At 37.9% G+C, this 15,980-nt stretch overlaps 2 protein-coding genes across 2 annotated transcripts; one reads left to right on the top strand and one right to left on the bottom strand.

The window, feature by feature from the left end:
• Positions 1-2,817: 2,817 nt before the first annotated feature.
• On the top strand, positions 2,818-6,677 carry LOC140939156 (uncharacterized). Its single transcript, XM_073388716.1, has 2 exons — positions 2,818-2,973; positions 5,755-6,677. Exons 1-2 carry the CDS (start codon positions 2,872-2,874, stop codon positions 6,376-6,378), a joined length of 726 nt encoding a protein of 241 aa, XP_073244817.1. The 5' UTR covers positions 2,818-2,871; the 3' UTR covers positions 6,379-6,677.
• Positions 6,678-8,736: 2,059 nt separating this feature from the next.
• On the bottom strand, positions 8,737-9,621 carry LOC140938016 (somatostatin receptor type 5-like). Its single transcript, XM_073387566.1, has one exon. The coding sequence runs from the start codon at positions 9,619-9,621 to the stop codon at positions 8,737-8,739; it is 885 nt and encodes a 294-aa protein (XP_073243667.1).
• Positions 9,622-15,980: the final 6,359 nt, after the last annotated feature.

Genomic DNA, 15,980 nt, shown 5'->3' with positions numbered 1-15,980 from the left:
AATATATGTAAATAATTATACAGCCACCTGTTGAAGGTGCACTCCAGGAATGCCAAAATAAACGAAAAGTACTATTACACACATGCTTAGTCGGCTTTTAATTCAATATCTTTCTGTTACCTTACTGAAAAATCTGAAGAAAAAAAAAATATTTAAAAAGAAGTAAATAGATAGAAGACAGGACAAAAATACAAGGGCATACTATTTTAATTGTCAAGGCCTCAATTACCGAGGCCCCTAGAGATGTAAGAACTTGACTGGAGCCTTAGTGCATTTAATTCAGTTTGACTTATGCTTGTAGAAGTACTCGCTACAGTCGCTACAGAGAGACTAAAAAGAACAAAACCTTAACTTTGCCTCAAAAGACATTTCTAAAGCTTCCCAAACGAAATGGAACGAACTATTCGATTTTTCAATCAGAAGTTTACTTCCCTTACTGTCCCTGGGGTTGGCGAGAGGGATTTACACATATGCGCAGTTAATTAAGTTTTAGGTATTAAGGTTTGAATAGCACCTGCTTACTGTTGTACCCACATTGGCGCCAAAACTTGTGACCACAGGTAATACTGGTTCCCAGGCCCTTGCACAGCACCACCAGTTGATTAGAAGTACAGTCAACTCCCGATAACTCAAATCTTCTAGCTAGGGAAAGCGAAAATAGTTCGAGTTATAGGTAGTTCGAAGCAAATAACCGGAAATGAGGACATGAGCAAATGCGAAGGGGAAGGAATGCAAATACAGGATTAAGATTCACGTTTACCGCAAAAGGCAAACGTCAGACTCACGTTGAGAATTTCTCCGAATAGGAAATAAGCAGATAAAAACAGCCCCGAACGATTCCTGTGGTTAAATCTGGCATAAAACTACTTATTTTTGTGTAGAAGCAATAAAGAGTAAACGGAAAGTAAGGGAAAAACTTGGTCACGTGGTACAAATTCACGTCGATATTTTGAAAAAAGGAATTGAAGCAACAAAGCTTGAATAATATACAGGGCTAGATACTGTATTTTTCTTGTTATTTCCCGACCTCGGCCGGTCCCTATAACAAAATAACTACGGCGAGTTAGCTACATGTAAATAAATTCAGCAATTTAGTTTTATCTATGGTCCAGATTCAATGTTTATCTGGCGTAGCTCGCCAGGTTTTCTTAAGAGACCCTAGCATTTTAGAAGAAAGCACAGGCAGAGGTTTAATTCAGTGTAACAACAACTGTAGTGAACAGCAACGAAAATAATCTTTGTTTTCCTTAATTCAGGTTATTTACAGAGGTGTACCGGCCCACAGGTAGCTATAATAGTGCTAATTTTGGCAGGTCAGTCATTTTAAGTATAGGAGACAATTTATTCTTTTATTTGTATGGTTGTTTAAATATCAAAGATTATACACAGGAGAGAAAGAACTTACAGTATACAGAGGATCTGAAGTATATAAAGTTCATCGAAAAAAAAAAGGTCGTATCTATTCATGCTTTACCTTATATTAGAAATGGTCAAGTATATCAATGAACGAATCTACTAGGAAAATAATCGGTAGCGCGCTTTGAATTCTTTAACTGAAAAAAGCTTTTCGGTATAGTTCTCTCTGGCCCTGTCCACACTAATGCGTTTTCAAATGTATGCCTATTGTCTTCGAAAATGCATCGTTCGATTCGCGTCCACAGGTAGCTATAATAGTGCTAATTTTGGCAGGTCAGTCATTTTAAGTATAGGAGACAATTTATTCTTTTATTTGTATGGTTGTTTAAATATCAAAGATTATACACAGGAGAGAAAGAACTTACAGTATACAGAGGATCTGAAGTATATAAAGTTCATCGAAAAAAAAAAGGTCGTATCTATTCATGCTTTACCTTATATTAGAAATGGTCAAGTATATCAATGAACGAATCTACTAGGAAAATAATCGGTAGCGCGCTTTGAATTCTTTAACTGAAAAAAGCTTTTCGGTATAGTTCTCTCTGGCCCTGTCCACACTAATGCGTTTTCAAATGTATGCCTATTGTCTTCGAAAATGCATCGTTCGATTCGCGTCCACACTACCGTTTCGATGCGTTTTCGACTGTCCACATTAAAACGTTCGAAAATGATAGAAATGCACGTTGTGACGTAAGTTGAACTCAATGCGCATGCGACAAACAAAGACGCGGGTGATATTTTCGGTCTTCGTTTTCACTTTCACGCTTTTTCGACCGTCCACCCTAATACGACATGTATACGTTTTGTTTGGATCCACTTTCAAGACGTTTTTCCATGTAAACGCTCGGCGAATTAGTGTGGAAGCGAAAGGCCTATAATAAAATGCATCTAAATGTATGCGTTTTCAAACGAAAACGCATTATTGTAGATGGGGCCTCAAAGAAAATGGTATCGCATACCAGAGTTTTCCGCCTACACGCGAAAAAGCATGCAAATGCATTTGACGTCTATCTTCCTTTCTCTTCTCTTTCTTCTTCCTTTCCCCTCCCTCTCCCCTTCGGGTATGTCTTTGTTATGTGGCATTAATGAAGTAAACGCTTTTGCAGACAAAACAACAGCCAGCTTAATAAGTCAATCTCTACTTAAATCTTGAGCTTTCCCAAACAGATCTTAAAGAAAGTTTATGTTTTTCTCCTACCCAAATGTAAACACCATTATGGAACAAGTGAATCATTATGGCGAACGTGATATTTTTACAACCAAATTAAATTACAAGTGATAGCTCAAGGTTCCTCTTAGCTAATGCACAGAGCTATAAATATTAACCGAAGTAAGTGGATTTGCTTTTAATCATCTGCGCCGACTCATCGTACATGTATGCAGTCTCCCGATGATCTTGGCGTCGATAAATGTCACATACGCCGTATTGGAGGATCCTTTGATGTTACTTTCCTCATGGGAATAGCCATATCAATTTTCGGGAGAATTTTTTCCCGGCTTTCCTTATTTGCAAGGAGAACATCGGAGATGCAATTGGTTGCCGAATCAAAGGCGACGGTAAAATTTGACTTATTGATAAAAATCCATAATTTAGGTCGTTCTTGCACTTGACAAGTGCTCTAGGGCCATATGACTAATTTATACTTTTTCATTTTTCCATGTGTCGTTATATATACAGTTTTTTTTTAAATTAGATGACATCCTAACTTCAACAAAGTTATAAACAAGATGAAAACCACGGAAAAGTATTTCGTTTTCCTTTGATTTTTGTTGCCTTTGAAAACCGTTATGATTTTGTTTTCATTGTTTCGATTTTTCCACACCAATTTGGAAGGGATGCTGACAGTCAATGCGACTAATTTTGAGGCAAAATAATTTCAGTTGACTTGCTTTAGCTGTTTACTTGTACTAAAGTTTTTTCAAAGAAACGCATTTTAAACAATTTCAAATGGAAACAAAACTGAAAAATAAGTGACTTTTTGGAGGCTTGAGAATTTCATTTTGAGAGTTATATTATTCTTAAATCAAAAAACATGAACATTCTCAAAGAAGAAGAAAAAAAATAAAAAAATCATGTTTTGGCGAACTCGATAGAAAAAAGGAAACTAATTAATGGAATTGCGTTTTGCGTACAAATGAAAACACTAGATAAATTTTTCCTTCTTATTACCTTTTCCGAAACCATTTTTTTATCGCTGTGAAATGATGATAACCTGCATTGCAGTGAGCGTCTTGCAGTCAGCTTTAGACTTGAAGTTATATTCCATCATCTCGTTCGATCTGCGCTATAGAAATATTTATACAGTGTATGGTCATATTCTAAAGTGATAGTAGAGAAGGAGTCAAATGAATGTATTTTTTTGAAAACCCATCGTCCCTTTGTTACCTAAATTATTAATCGTGTCTCCGCTAATTTAAAACATCATAAAGTAGATAAAGTTATATTTACTTTAGGTACAACCAATAGCAATGCCATCTAAATTGGATTATAAATTAATATTTAAATTCTCGGTTTTGCACGAAACCCAAAATATCATAGCCAAGAGAGGAGAAAAGCGCCCTAGTCAGAGTCTTTTAGTTTACCGTTTGTAAGATTATTCTACCTGCTGGCATATAGTGGCTGGCAACCTTCGCCGTCATAGGCTTCAGTTTAGTTCTTTCAAAAGAATACTTTTGAAGCCTTGTTCGAGAGCCGCCAGAAATGGAAGGAAACAAACTAGTTTCGAACCAATATCGGAAAAAGGCATTAACTTTTTTAAGTTTGAGTTTTTAAAATCCAATTACATTTTTTCACTTTCTAAGTTTATGAATTATGCTCTTAATTTGTTAGACGTTTGCACTATTATTTCGATTCTTGGGTTGCACGTGACGTCACCATAAATCAAACTAAGAAACTATCGATTCTTCTGAGTTTCTACTTTCACGAAGTATTACAGTACCTAAACATCTTTACATAAACAAATTTTTGGTTGGAAAGGGTTCTTCGTTTTGCGAGAGAGGGCGCTTGAATTTCCAGGCTTTTGCGTTACGCGACATTTAGCTGGCGGCCGGGAAAGCTCTTATGTGGGTTAAAAACATTACTAATTTTGGGAGATTTTGCAATCTAAACATTCCTTGTCTCAGAATAAATATTACTGTAATCTTTATGAGTTCCTCAAGCGAAGAATTCACGCATTAGTAGGAAAACTCGAAAACAGATGTTTTTGTTGGTATCCGGCGGCCATATTGGTGTTCCTGAAAGGAACACCAACATGGCGTTTCCATACAAAGCTTTATAAATTTAGGTAAACCGTTTTTCCCAATATCTCGCATTTGAAATATTTCACAGACCTGATTCTTGGCAGGGGTTTTTGTATATTTATCTTTTTTCATTTCCCAGAATCTAGTCCTTCTGTATTGAATGGTTTGCATTTTTATTTTTAATTGCGTGACAGTGCAAGCCAAGAATAGAGAGCAACTAAGCCCATACTGAAAGAAATCGCAGTGCATGAGGATATACCAGACAAGATGCGCTTGTTTTTGTTTGGTGACACATTCAAGGCTATATTCACGCTACACCCGATAACTATTTCAAGCCAAAACGAAAGGCTATGCGGTTTACCGTACAGTATGAACAGCAACGGCAAAGATCAGGAACAAGTCCCTCACTCACATCAAACAACGAGCTGAACGTTTGGCCGAGAGGGTTTGGTGAACTGCGTCCCAGCCCTCGCCCCTGAACTTCCGTCTTAGTGCAATCCAGTCCTCTCTCTACTTATTCACTTCCGCTACGGTCCAAATGAACTGTTTACACTGCACTACAGTGTGACGCAGAACCTATCCGATATGTGACGCGTCACTTTCGATATCTCAGCGGGCGCGGCGCAGATTCGCTCCGTAGCAGAAATCGCGCCAAAATCACCGTAATTTTTAGTGTACAGAAGCCCTATGGTTATTAAATCATTTTACTTCTCAAGTAACTTTGGAAACGGCAAGAAAGACACAAACGCTACTGTATTCTTTCGAACCCTAGCCTGCGTAGTCTCCCTCGCAGGCGTTTTTTGCATGTCACACAACGCTCCCCCAAAAGACCCTTGGGGAGCGTTGCGTAACATTCAAAAAACGGCTGCGAGAGAGACTATAGCCTGCGTTGCTGACGTAATCTAACCACCCCTGCTAGTAATGGATCATTATACGTTTCTGGAATACTGTCCACCTACCCCTCCCCTAAGTCAACATTTTGCCCTAAGTGGACAGTAAGTGTTTTCGTTAGCTAAGGAGAGGGGTAGGTGGGCAGTTTCCCAGAAACGTATAATTCCTAGTAACTGATATCTGATGTGAATTTGTCTGGTTCTTTAGGATGTTGATTTTTCTCGGTGTTGTCGTGATGTAATATGCACAAGTGCAGCCAAATGTGCCAAAGACTTGTTGACAAAAATGGAGGGCATTCAAACACAACTTCAAAACGAAGTCATTTTGTGGAAATTACGGCTTTTTCGTGGAATCTACACAGAGGAAAGCCGAAAACACTTTTACGAGCTGTTACATCAGTTCACCACCTTAAATGGGATGCTGGATTCCTTGATTGACGGCGAAGTTAAGTACCTGGAAGAAGTGGAAGAAAAGCTGCAGAAAAATGAAGAAGCAGCAATAGAACAACTAGCGGAGGAAACCGAAACTACGCGGCATCAGAGTCGATATAAAGAAGCTGCAGTGGTAAATGCATCTGAACTGAAACGTCAGAAAACGCAGGAAAAACATTTAAGACGAAGAAAGAAGTTTTTCAGCAAGATTCACGAACACAGCGTAAAGTTGTTGACTGTAGTACTTAATGAGGTAAATGAGTGTCGCTCAATGATTGAAATAACTTCCGCCAAGGCCCATGAGGTGTCTCTAAACTGTAAGATGGCACAGAATAGAACAGAAAATACGTCTTTATGTGTTCTGGAAGAATCGCTAGAGAAACTTACTACAACAGCCTGAAAAAAAAAAAAATAATAATAATACTAATAAGATAAAAGATAATCTGTCATCTCTTTTCGTCCTAGCTCAAGATCAAGCCAGACTACTACACTATTAAACTCCGAAAGGAAAAAGGGGACATGATCTGTTTGGCCAGCAGTAATTATATACGGCCCCATATACATGTATATTTTCGTTTGCAAAGGAAAATAAAGGAAATAAAAAGAAAGAAAGTCCAACCTAACTTGGATTCCTTCGAGTAAAATGTATCTTAGACCCAAAGGACAGGTTATTGGTTGGGACGGATCGTGTGTTCACTAGGCAAATTCATTGTTAAAAAATAAATAAATAAATTATTACTATTATAATCATTAGCTACCTTAGCCAAAGTTTTGTGGGGAAAAAGAAGTAAGTGTTTTTCCAACTACTGTTGCTTTGTATTAACTTCCATCAAAGCCAGGTGTCTTACAAAACAAGTAACTGAATAAAGGATTGAATTCCAACAAAGTGAACTTACTATAACTTAATACTCTCAGTGTGTGTCCGAATACAAAATCAGGAAAAAATATACAGTAAAAACCCGAGAGTAAGAACCTACATTTTCTGGAGTTAGCCTAAACATGTTCTTATTTAAATGGTAGTTAATACAATTTTAGGCTATTTAGGTTCTTAAATAGGTTCTTATTGCTGTTAGAAATAAACAAAAAACAAAAAAAAACAAGCTCCAAAACAAGATGGTAATCAGCCTGTTTTTCAATTTCAAAATGTGATACAACAATATTAACCTCTTGCACTTTATTTTTTAAATTACATCAATTAATTAGCACTTTCATTTTCACAGCAATGCCAAGCTCCTAATTCTCTAAACAGGATTCTTGCAAAGCTTTGCAGCTGCATTTCACTAATATGATTTTAAAAAAATAAGAACTTGTTTTTCATTTTCTAGGCTAAACAGGTTCTTAATTTTCAGGTTCTTACTCGCGGGTTTTTACTGTAATCGCAAAATTCGGTTAGAGTTTAGTCAGACAGTCTAGTCAATAAAAACTCCATTATTCCGGCAATTTCTTGTAACCAGATGCCCAAGTCGCACAGTACGTTTGGGCCACGAGTGCTCTGCATGATAAGCAATTGATTAGTCTCGCTTGCGTAAACAGCGAGACTCATAATCTGCAACTCGTTTTTCTTCGTATTTATGACACAAAAGGGGGGTGATTGTGGCAGACGTTCCTAGCGGAGACCGTGGAAACTGGGAATAAGAATCGTTGCGTGACCGAAGCCACGTATGTTTCGCGAAGAAAGCCTAGGAAAGATTAGATTTAGAGCTTTTCCGAAATGTGTTGGTCCACGAATTCTATCGCTTGAAAGCGTTGATTACTTTGGAACAAGTGAACACTTCTGAGTGGTCGGGAAAAAAATAAGAATCTTAATTAGCAACACTGCGATGGTCGGGTGTTGTAAACTTTGATTGTATGCAAATAAGTCTTGTGATGAGCATGCGGTTTATTTTCGGCGATGATTGAAATGACGTGCCATGTAAATCACTTATTTGATCTCTGGCAATGATGTAATTTGTCTGGAATCTAGGCCCTTGAATTTTCGTGTATTTATGCACGCGTGTAGCCTGCGACCGCAGACGAATTTCCGGTCGTCGCTGACACGCGTACTAAATCGGTGCAAAAACAAATAAAAAGTAAATATCCTGAAGAATGCTCGACGTCGATGAAGAAGGAAGTAAAAAAACCTTTAGCGAGTAAATCCTGTTTCGTGTAGAATTAATCGCCTCCTCATTTCTAGATCTAATATCGAAGCAAGCAAGACTGAAGGCCGCTGTAAGAGCGTTTTAATGTTAGACTTTAAATTGCCGCCTACAAGTAGCACTTAACATTTGATCGTAAATGGCCCATGCCAGCAGCACCGCTTTCAACGGAGCTATTTTTTTAAACAGGATAACATTATGTAAAGTTTTCATTAAAATATCAAGATTATTATCACACTAAAAGGAAAAATATTTATTCAATAAATTCGGAAGCTATCTTTTAGGATAATTAATCTATGGGCTGAAAACTTTAGAAATACATTCTACACACCTTTAACCTAACACACACTTAAAAACTCAATTAACTTTGTAAGACCACTTAACTCGTTTAAATCTTCAGACCTCCTAATTTTTGACTTACTTTTGAAGCACCCGGTGATAACATTCTATTAGCATTTTCGATCTTTTGGAAAAGCATTTCCTTAGAACAGTGTTATATAAATGATTAACAAAGACCAGAACTTTTATCCAATATCATCCAGGCTCTCAAGTCAAATTGTCACTAGTCTTAAAAACAACCTTAATTAAATTGACTAGAGAACCTTGTAGCCCCTTAACAGTTACTAGGAGATCTCATTCTGTTGTGGTGGTTTACGACAAGAAATTGTCCGTTTAAAGCCTTCTCGGAAATTTTTAGTGCGAAAAGCGTAGATAATGGGGTTAAAACAAAAACTGGAAACAAACACAAAATCTATCACAAGTAAGACATCATAATACAACTTAGAGTTTGTCTCCACAGGAAGCCCAGATGCTACGCCTGTATAAAAAATTGCTGTTGGTGTGTTAGCGATAAAAAATCCCACAGTTACAAGTAGGAAGGTCGTAACAAGTTTTCTTTTCTCGGAGCTTCTGTCTTCATCTGTTTTCGGACATACCGTGTTTGTAAAGTAAAGTCCCCATATCAAGGAGCCATAGCAGTAGCAGACGACTGCTAGTGGGATATAAGAACTGAGGATTGTGTTTATGACCACGTAAATTTTACTTGGATAATTCATGTGTAACCTCCATGCTCCAACACATGTCGAATAATATTCGCTCCATTCATTGAGGAAGAATTCTGGAAGGCATATAAGGATGCTTGCAAACCAAATGAGAGCAATGCGCTTCTTGATGTTATCTTCACTCAACCGAAGTCCTGTTCTAAAAGGTTTCAGTAAAGCGTTGTATCTTTCCACTGCTAGTACAGTAATCGTAATAGACGAAACCACTATAGATATTTCAATAAGGACGACAACTTTGCAAACGAATTTCGCAAACTCAAAGAAGTACAAAGGCCACAATACGATGGTGATAGCATCGCTTATGGCCATGCTCGCTAGAAGATAATTAGTCGGTGTGTGCATTTCTCGAGTTTTGTGCACAATTCGTATCACGAGCACATTTCCAACAAATCCAACAACATAAAATGGAATGGACGCTAAAGAGAGGCCAAATCCTAGTTCAGACATAACGACACTGCTGTGATTTTTGATGTGATACTAGACCTTGGAAGTAGAATTCTCAAGTCCTAGTAAGGTGTTTCAACGTTCCATTTTTGCCTGGTAAATTAATGTCATGGTAGGTACTTCCAAGATCAAATACTCATTAAGCATTTTACCCGAAAACGGACAACCTGTTAGTCTCCTCACCCCAACGGAGAGTAAATGAATATTGCTAACACATTCATTCAGTTCACCTCAGGCAAAATGAGTTTCGTTCCAGAGTGAAGTTCGTAACCCAGTACACAATTCACATGATAAAATTAACCGTCTCAGTCCATCAAAACTGTCACGAGAACAGAGTGAATGAATAACAAACAAAACCTTTTAGCGATGATTACTTTGAAATATCATTAGGATTCAATACAATACAGTGCGATTCATTTTATTACTTCTCCCAATTGGGTTTTTCAGAATTAATTTACAAGATTGTTCACTAAGTATAATGTGCAAAATAGGTTAAAATTCCATGTATGAAAGACAATTAAATTTGAATGCTAAAATTCTAATTATAAAAAAAATTAAAAGACTAATAAACAATTAATTACAAAGATCAACAAACTATGGATAAATTTTCTATTTCCGCCTTCTGATTATCTCAAGCCCTCACTTCTTTTAGAAACCTCAACAGAGGCAGAGTTTCTAATATCATTGGGAAGACTGTTCCAATATTTAGACGCCCTGAAACGAAAGGCATACTGTGCGGCGGAAGTTCGGCACTGACGGAGGTTAAGTTGATCGTTCTGTCTAGTGCACTACGAGTGAGTTTCTGAGCGTTTTACAAACTTAGTACTTAAGAAGCTGGGCACAAGACCATTGAGAAATTTAAAGATCATATAGTTACATCATGTAAGCATAGTAGCTCTTCGATGGTGAGCCAACCAAGTTCATGTAAGACTGGTGTAATCTGATCAAACGTTTTTGTGTTAGTAATTATTCGGCCGGCAAAGTTTTGGATGAGTTGTAGTTTATGGATGTTTTCTTGAGAAGTTCCAGACCATATGGTCGAGCAGTAGAACAGTTTGCTAAATACTTGGGAATTTAGGATTATGTATATCTTTAGAGAACAAGTGTCGTACCCTATTTATTTGAACTAATGTTGACAAAAGATAGGAGGTTAGTGAAGCGATATGCATATTGAAGGTCAGGTTCGAGTCAAGTGTGACGCCAAGGTCTGTGACGGAAGTTACAGGTACTAGGTCTTGACCAAGGAAATTTACGGTGATGTTACTGGGCAAAATAGAGATAAGTTGCCTCACCCCAAACAGGACAAACTTGTTTTTTTTTTTTTTTTCAGGATTGATCAAAAGGTGGTCAAGAATTAAAGAGACCTAAAAAATGGCGGATATAATGTGGATGAAAACAATTATTAGCTGAAGCCGTCAAAATTACTATGAATTTGGATCTTTAGAAAGTCTTAGTGCAGCTATAAACTAGCATTTTTTCGATCGCCGTAAAGAAAACTCATGCAAAGCTTGTTTAATGGAAGTGTTTAAAGCCGCACTCTTGTTTTGCCAAACGAGAACCACATACTTCTTCACATTATACGAATGCCGAACTCAATAATTGTTTTTTCTCAATTCAAAATATTTCCAAATTATTAACAAGCTTACCTTGATCTCGTAGACTTTCTTTAAATTTTTGCCTATTTCTCTGCCCGGCCTTTTCAGGCTGTAAACAGATGTTTTTTTCCTTGCATATACTCCTTAATACCATCGAGCAATATGTTTTGGGTATTCTTGCATTTCTTCTGTCCAGTTTTTGTCAGAAATTCAGCTATTTCTTCTTCGGATAGCTTGCGTAGCCCTAAATGCCTTTTTTTAGTCCGCTTGTGAAAACGAGGTTGATCGATGGTCTATTGCCTATGCGCAGCCTCGTTTCCAATCAAATATACTATCGAATCGACGGTATATTGCTTGCATCTTCCAAATATGGTTAGTGCCCGTTGGTCTTGAAGAATTAGTCGAGGGATTGCCAATCAGCCAATCAGAACTAGACTAGGAGCAGACTAATATTTTTTCCTTGCAAAAGAAGGTGAAGAAAATTGTTAATACAACGCTAGAAAATGCAATTTCATCGCAAGACTCGTGCATGAAGAAGTGTACAAAGTATAAGGAGTATGTATCATCGACACAAGCACATGAAAAATGCGTTGACCAGCTACGAAAGAAGCCACTCGCCGAAATGTTCATCCGAAAAAAGCGAAAAGGAATATAAACCACCAGCAATGCATCTAGCTCAAAATCAAGGAGTATCAATCACTCTATTCAATCCAGGTATCAGTATAACCGGTTCTGATCTCGGAAGATGTTATCCACCTCGGCCTTTATAAGTTTTCACATCTTACTCAGCCTCATTCAAAAAAAGTTAACTGCTTAGTTAAATCTGCCGAGACGAATCATTACTGTGACTTGATCCTGGATGCCAAAGGAAATGCGAAAAAAGTCTAGAATGCGGTCAATGAATCTTGCCAGCGCAACTCTACTTCAGAAAGTATCCAGTGCATTATGATGGAACTAAGCACACTACACCTAAATCTTCAGCAATGAATAGCTTTTTCTCGTCTAGTGGTAAGCGACTGGCTGAACATAACGACAACTACCTGGTGGAGTTGTAACTCAAGTAAAGAGCTGCTGGAAGTCCCATTTTCAGTTCTCTGAATTAGAGGAATCGTTTGTGCTTCAGTAGCCTCTCGCCCTGGGGACAAATAAGGCGATTGGCTTGGAAAACTTAGTGCACGATTGTTCAAAAAGTCTGCTTATACGATTGCACTATCTATACGACTAAGTTACTGAATCTACCAATTAAAACTATAGTAACTTTCCTAAATTATGGAAATGTTCTAAAATTATAGCCCTTTTTTAGTCAGGGGAAGGTAAAAATACATCAAACTATCGACCTATCTCTATTCTGCCTACACACGGCAAGATTCTCTATAAAGCTGTTCGTGAAACTGCAGTTCTACCAGTTCTTGGTTGCCAATAAGCTTCTAATCGATCTATAAAAAGCAGATTTCCAGTTGGCAATGACACGAGTAAGTAAACTAAAGATTAAAAAAAAAATCGCACCTCCTTTTTACTGGTCCGCGAGGTTTAAAACACGGTTCAATGCCCTCACACTTACTGATAAAAAAATTGCTCTCTTTAAGTAAAAACCACACGAGCTTGTTGCTAACTTATCGCACATGCAAGTGCAGTATAATAAGCAACTGTTCGTTTTTATATGAAGCAAAAAGATCACACCTGTTTTATTCAAAGTGCGTTGTCGAGCAAAGAGAAAAACCTGTTGTTTGAGAACATATTCTTGGCCGCTTGCATGGATAACTACGACTAAACTTTGCAGCAACAGCATAAAAGCATCAGGAGAAGTCAACGCAGGCGGCGGGTTAATGCAAAAAATAAAAGCAATGATGGAACTAAAAAAACAAATTTTCAGTTCACTGCCTCAAAGATTAACAATTTGTTGACCTCTTTACTGCATATGAAAATGCTTCTTCTAGAAGAATAGCTCTCTCTATATAGCTCCTTTGACTATTTCCGTCGGTGCCCCAGTGAGATTTCTTTCTTCACAGATCAATTAGCACTCCCCACCCTCCGTGGTACACAAGTTTGCCAAGCCGAAGGTTTCCGATTATTCAAACAAGCTTCGGGTCGGTCTGAGAAGGTGTCACCTGAAACAAAAGATCTATTCTTTTAAGTTTGATGGGCAAATTCAGGTCGGTACAATAGACCATTTCTTGATACGCTCAAGCAAGCAGTTTGAATTCCGGAAAGAACTTTCAACTACATCTGCTCTGACATCCTTTTCGATGAAGTCCTTTTTAACATGGAACAGGGTAGCCTGTTCTAGGTGTTCAGATCGTGAGGACAGCGCAAAGAGATGTGAGCAGAAAACAACAACAACAACTACAACAACAACAACAACAACAACAACGGGGGGTAGGGGTAGGGGGTGAGAGTGAGGGAACGCCTGTAAGACGTTTTAACAAAACCTCGTTTCGGTATACCAGATTCTGGTATACCCTATGACTGCTCTTGTTTGACAGCTCTTGTCAGCACTAAGGGTTCAATACTTTGATTGGAAATGTGGTGCGCTAGCAATGACATTACATATCAGGTTACTTTGAAAGCGTGGTGAAGTGATTCGAAATAAGCAACACGGTTGATGTGGAATATCATCCCTGAAGAACAGGGGAAGTCGTTCTTAGGTAGGATCTAGTCAACAGAAAGAAGGGCTTCCGATTTTACCACTTATTGGCTTTTAAACGAGTTCTTTCCTTTTAGTTCTCTCCAGGAATATTAAATAAGGGGCATGAACCTTCTTAACCTTCTTTTGATATGAGTCTTTGTCTAGCCTGCGAATACAGCCGTTTCACTTTGGCCTTGTTCCTCCCCGCTAGGGACGTTTCTCCTTAGCGGCTACTCAAGCACAACAGTTTAACAGAGTCGGAGTCGCTACAACAGAAGGGAAGCGTGGGCAAATTGGCTTGGAATGTATATAGAAGACAAGAAAATGCAGCTTTTTTAGCCCTGAAATCCTGAAAGCTGGCTGGCATTCAGCTGGATATTTTGAAAGCCAATTTTGTGAAAACGAACAAATGCGCTAGTCTGGGGACGTGCTTTTGAGATCTCTAGCCGTTTAACACGTCTCCCGTTTGGGGATAAAAGAGGAGAACAAGTGACGTCTTTTTACTAATAGTAAAGTAGTAATAGTAGCAGTAACAAAGGAAATTTCGCTATTGGAACAAAAATTGCGCAGCTGTTCATCAAAGGTGAATAATTAGTTAATATAACTTATTGCTGACGCCATGAAGTGACAATTCCTCTTATAATCAAAACAAAACAAAAAAGAAATTAATGAGTAAGAACCTTGTTTTTAATATGCTGTTTTTTATGCATGATATTTCGCCGTTAAGAAATCTTTTTAGTAGGGTCAAATGAAATTCACAGATAATATAATTATAGCTAGGCATATATGCTACTAGAGGTAGTAAGGGGAGCAAGGGTGGTGCAGTGGTGAGAGCGCTCGCCTCCCACCAATGTGGCCCGGTTTCGAATCCTGGCGTCGACGCCATATGTGGGTTGAGTTATTGTGAGTTCTCTCCCTTGCTCCGAGAGGTTTTTCTTCGGGTAAACCGGTTTTCCCCTCTCCTCAAAAACCAACACCTCCAAATTCCAAGTCGATCTGGAAAGCACGGACACGTTTCAACGAGTGCGTAAGAACTCCTATGTGCTCCGTGGGTAAGCAAATTGCAAAAAAAAACTCACAAAAAAAGGTAATTATCATCAGAAAGAGGTAAAGTACGTTGGAAATTTTCAAACGCTCATTTACAAGAACCGGAGCAAAAGTATGGAACCTAATTCCTTTTGACCGGAGAAATGCTTCTAAATTAAATGCTTTTTTTGGAGAAAAATTCGCGGATTTCTATTCGGTACTCTTTTGGATAAGGGCGACTATGTTGAAGTCGACAATTAAATTGGTTCAAAGACAACATGCCCCGCGGGCTCTTCAAAATAGATGTAGGCATTAATAATTAACTAATTAAGCCGTACAGGGTATCAAATTGTTTTCTTTTTGTAGAATTATTTTGCTAGTTTTCTTGTTTTTTTCTTTCTTTCTAGTTCACTTTACCTTGCGCCTAGATTAGCTTAAGCTAAGTGCGGTTTGGGTGAAATATTTCCTTTTCCCTTTTCAGTTTAATTTATTACTTGTAAACTTTTTCATGTGAAATAAAGTGTTGTTGTTGTTGTTTCCGGTTTTCTACGATGATCGCATTTTGTTGAGAAAAACTATATTTATGCCATCTTTGAAACTCACAGGCCCGGGAAGGCACCGTACTTTCAAGCCAAACTTAATTTAACTTTGTCTAGCTTAGCATTTGCCCAAACGGAATCGAACACTGCTGTTTTTGATAATCACAAAACTTCACGAACGCGACTTGGTTTGAATTTCTAATCGCCACTTAATATTTTATGATCGCAGAGGGAGAGCAGTGAATGCTATTGCGGCTGTTTAAGATTTTCTCACTAAGAACTTTGCGATCGCCTTTATTGACTAATCTACACAGCCGTTTTGTAATAACAGGTTACAAGCCCTATTTACTTTAAAAGCGAGTGAAAGTTTTCTTATAGCCATTAGATAAGGGGACAAAGATTTTTCAAAAACAGCTTCTTTTTTTACCAGTTAAGAACAAGAAAATGAAGCAAGTGTTCACCAATGAGAACTTGTTAACATATTGTTTTATAATCTTACTTTGACTTGAAAGGCGTCGCCGCCTTCTAGTTCAATTGAAAAGTAGACTGCAGTGACTTTGCGTGGGCGGCATTCAA

This window comes from Porites lutea, chromosome 5 (genome assembly GCF_958299795.1).
Source record: "Porites lutea chromosome 5, jaPorLute2.1, whole genome shotgun sequence".
NCBI lineage: Eukaryota > Metazoa > Cnidaria > Anthozoa > Scleractinia > Poritidae > Porites > Porites lutea.
This window is presented reverse-complemented; position numbering and strand designations above follow the sequence as displayed.

What these genes read in the sequence shown, in the direction of transcription:
- LOC140938016 (XM_073387566.1), bottom strand. Translation starts at nt 9,621, where the DNA reads ATGTCTGAACTAGGATTTGGCCTCTCTTTAGCGTCCATTCCATTTTAT.
- LOC140939156 (XM_073388716.1), top strand. Translation starts at nt 2,872, where the DNA reads ATGGGAATAGCCATATCAATTTTCGGGAGAATTTTTTCCCGGCTTTCC. An exon ending in TTGCCGAATCAAAGGCGACG is followed by an intron (nt 2,974 to 5,754) that starts GTAAAATTTGAC and finishes CTGGTTCTTTAG; the next exon opens with GATGTTGATTTTTCTCGGTG.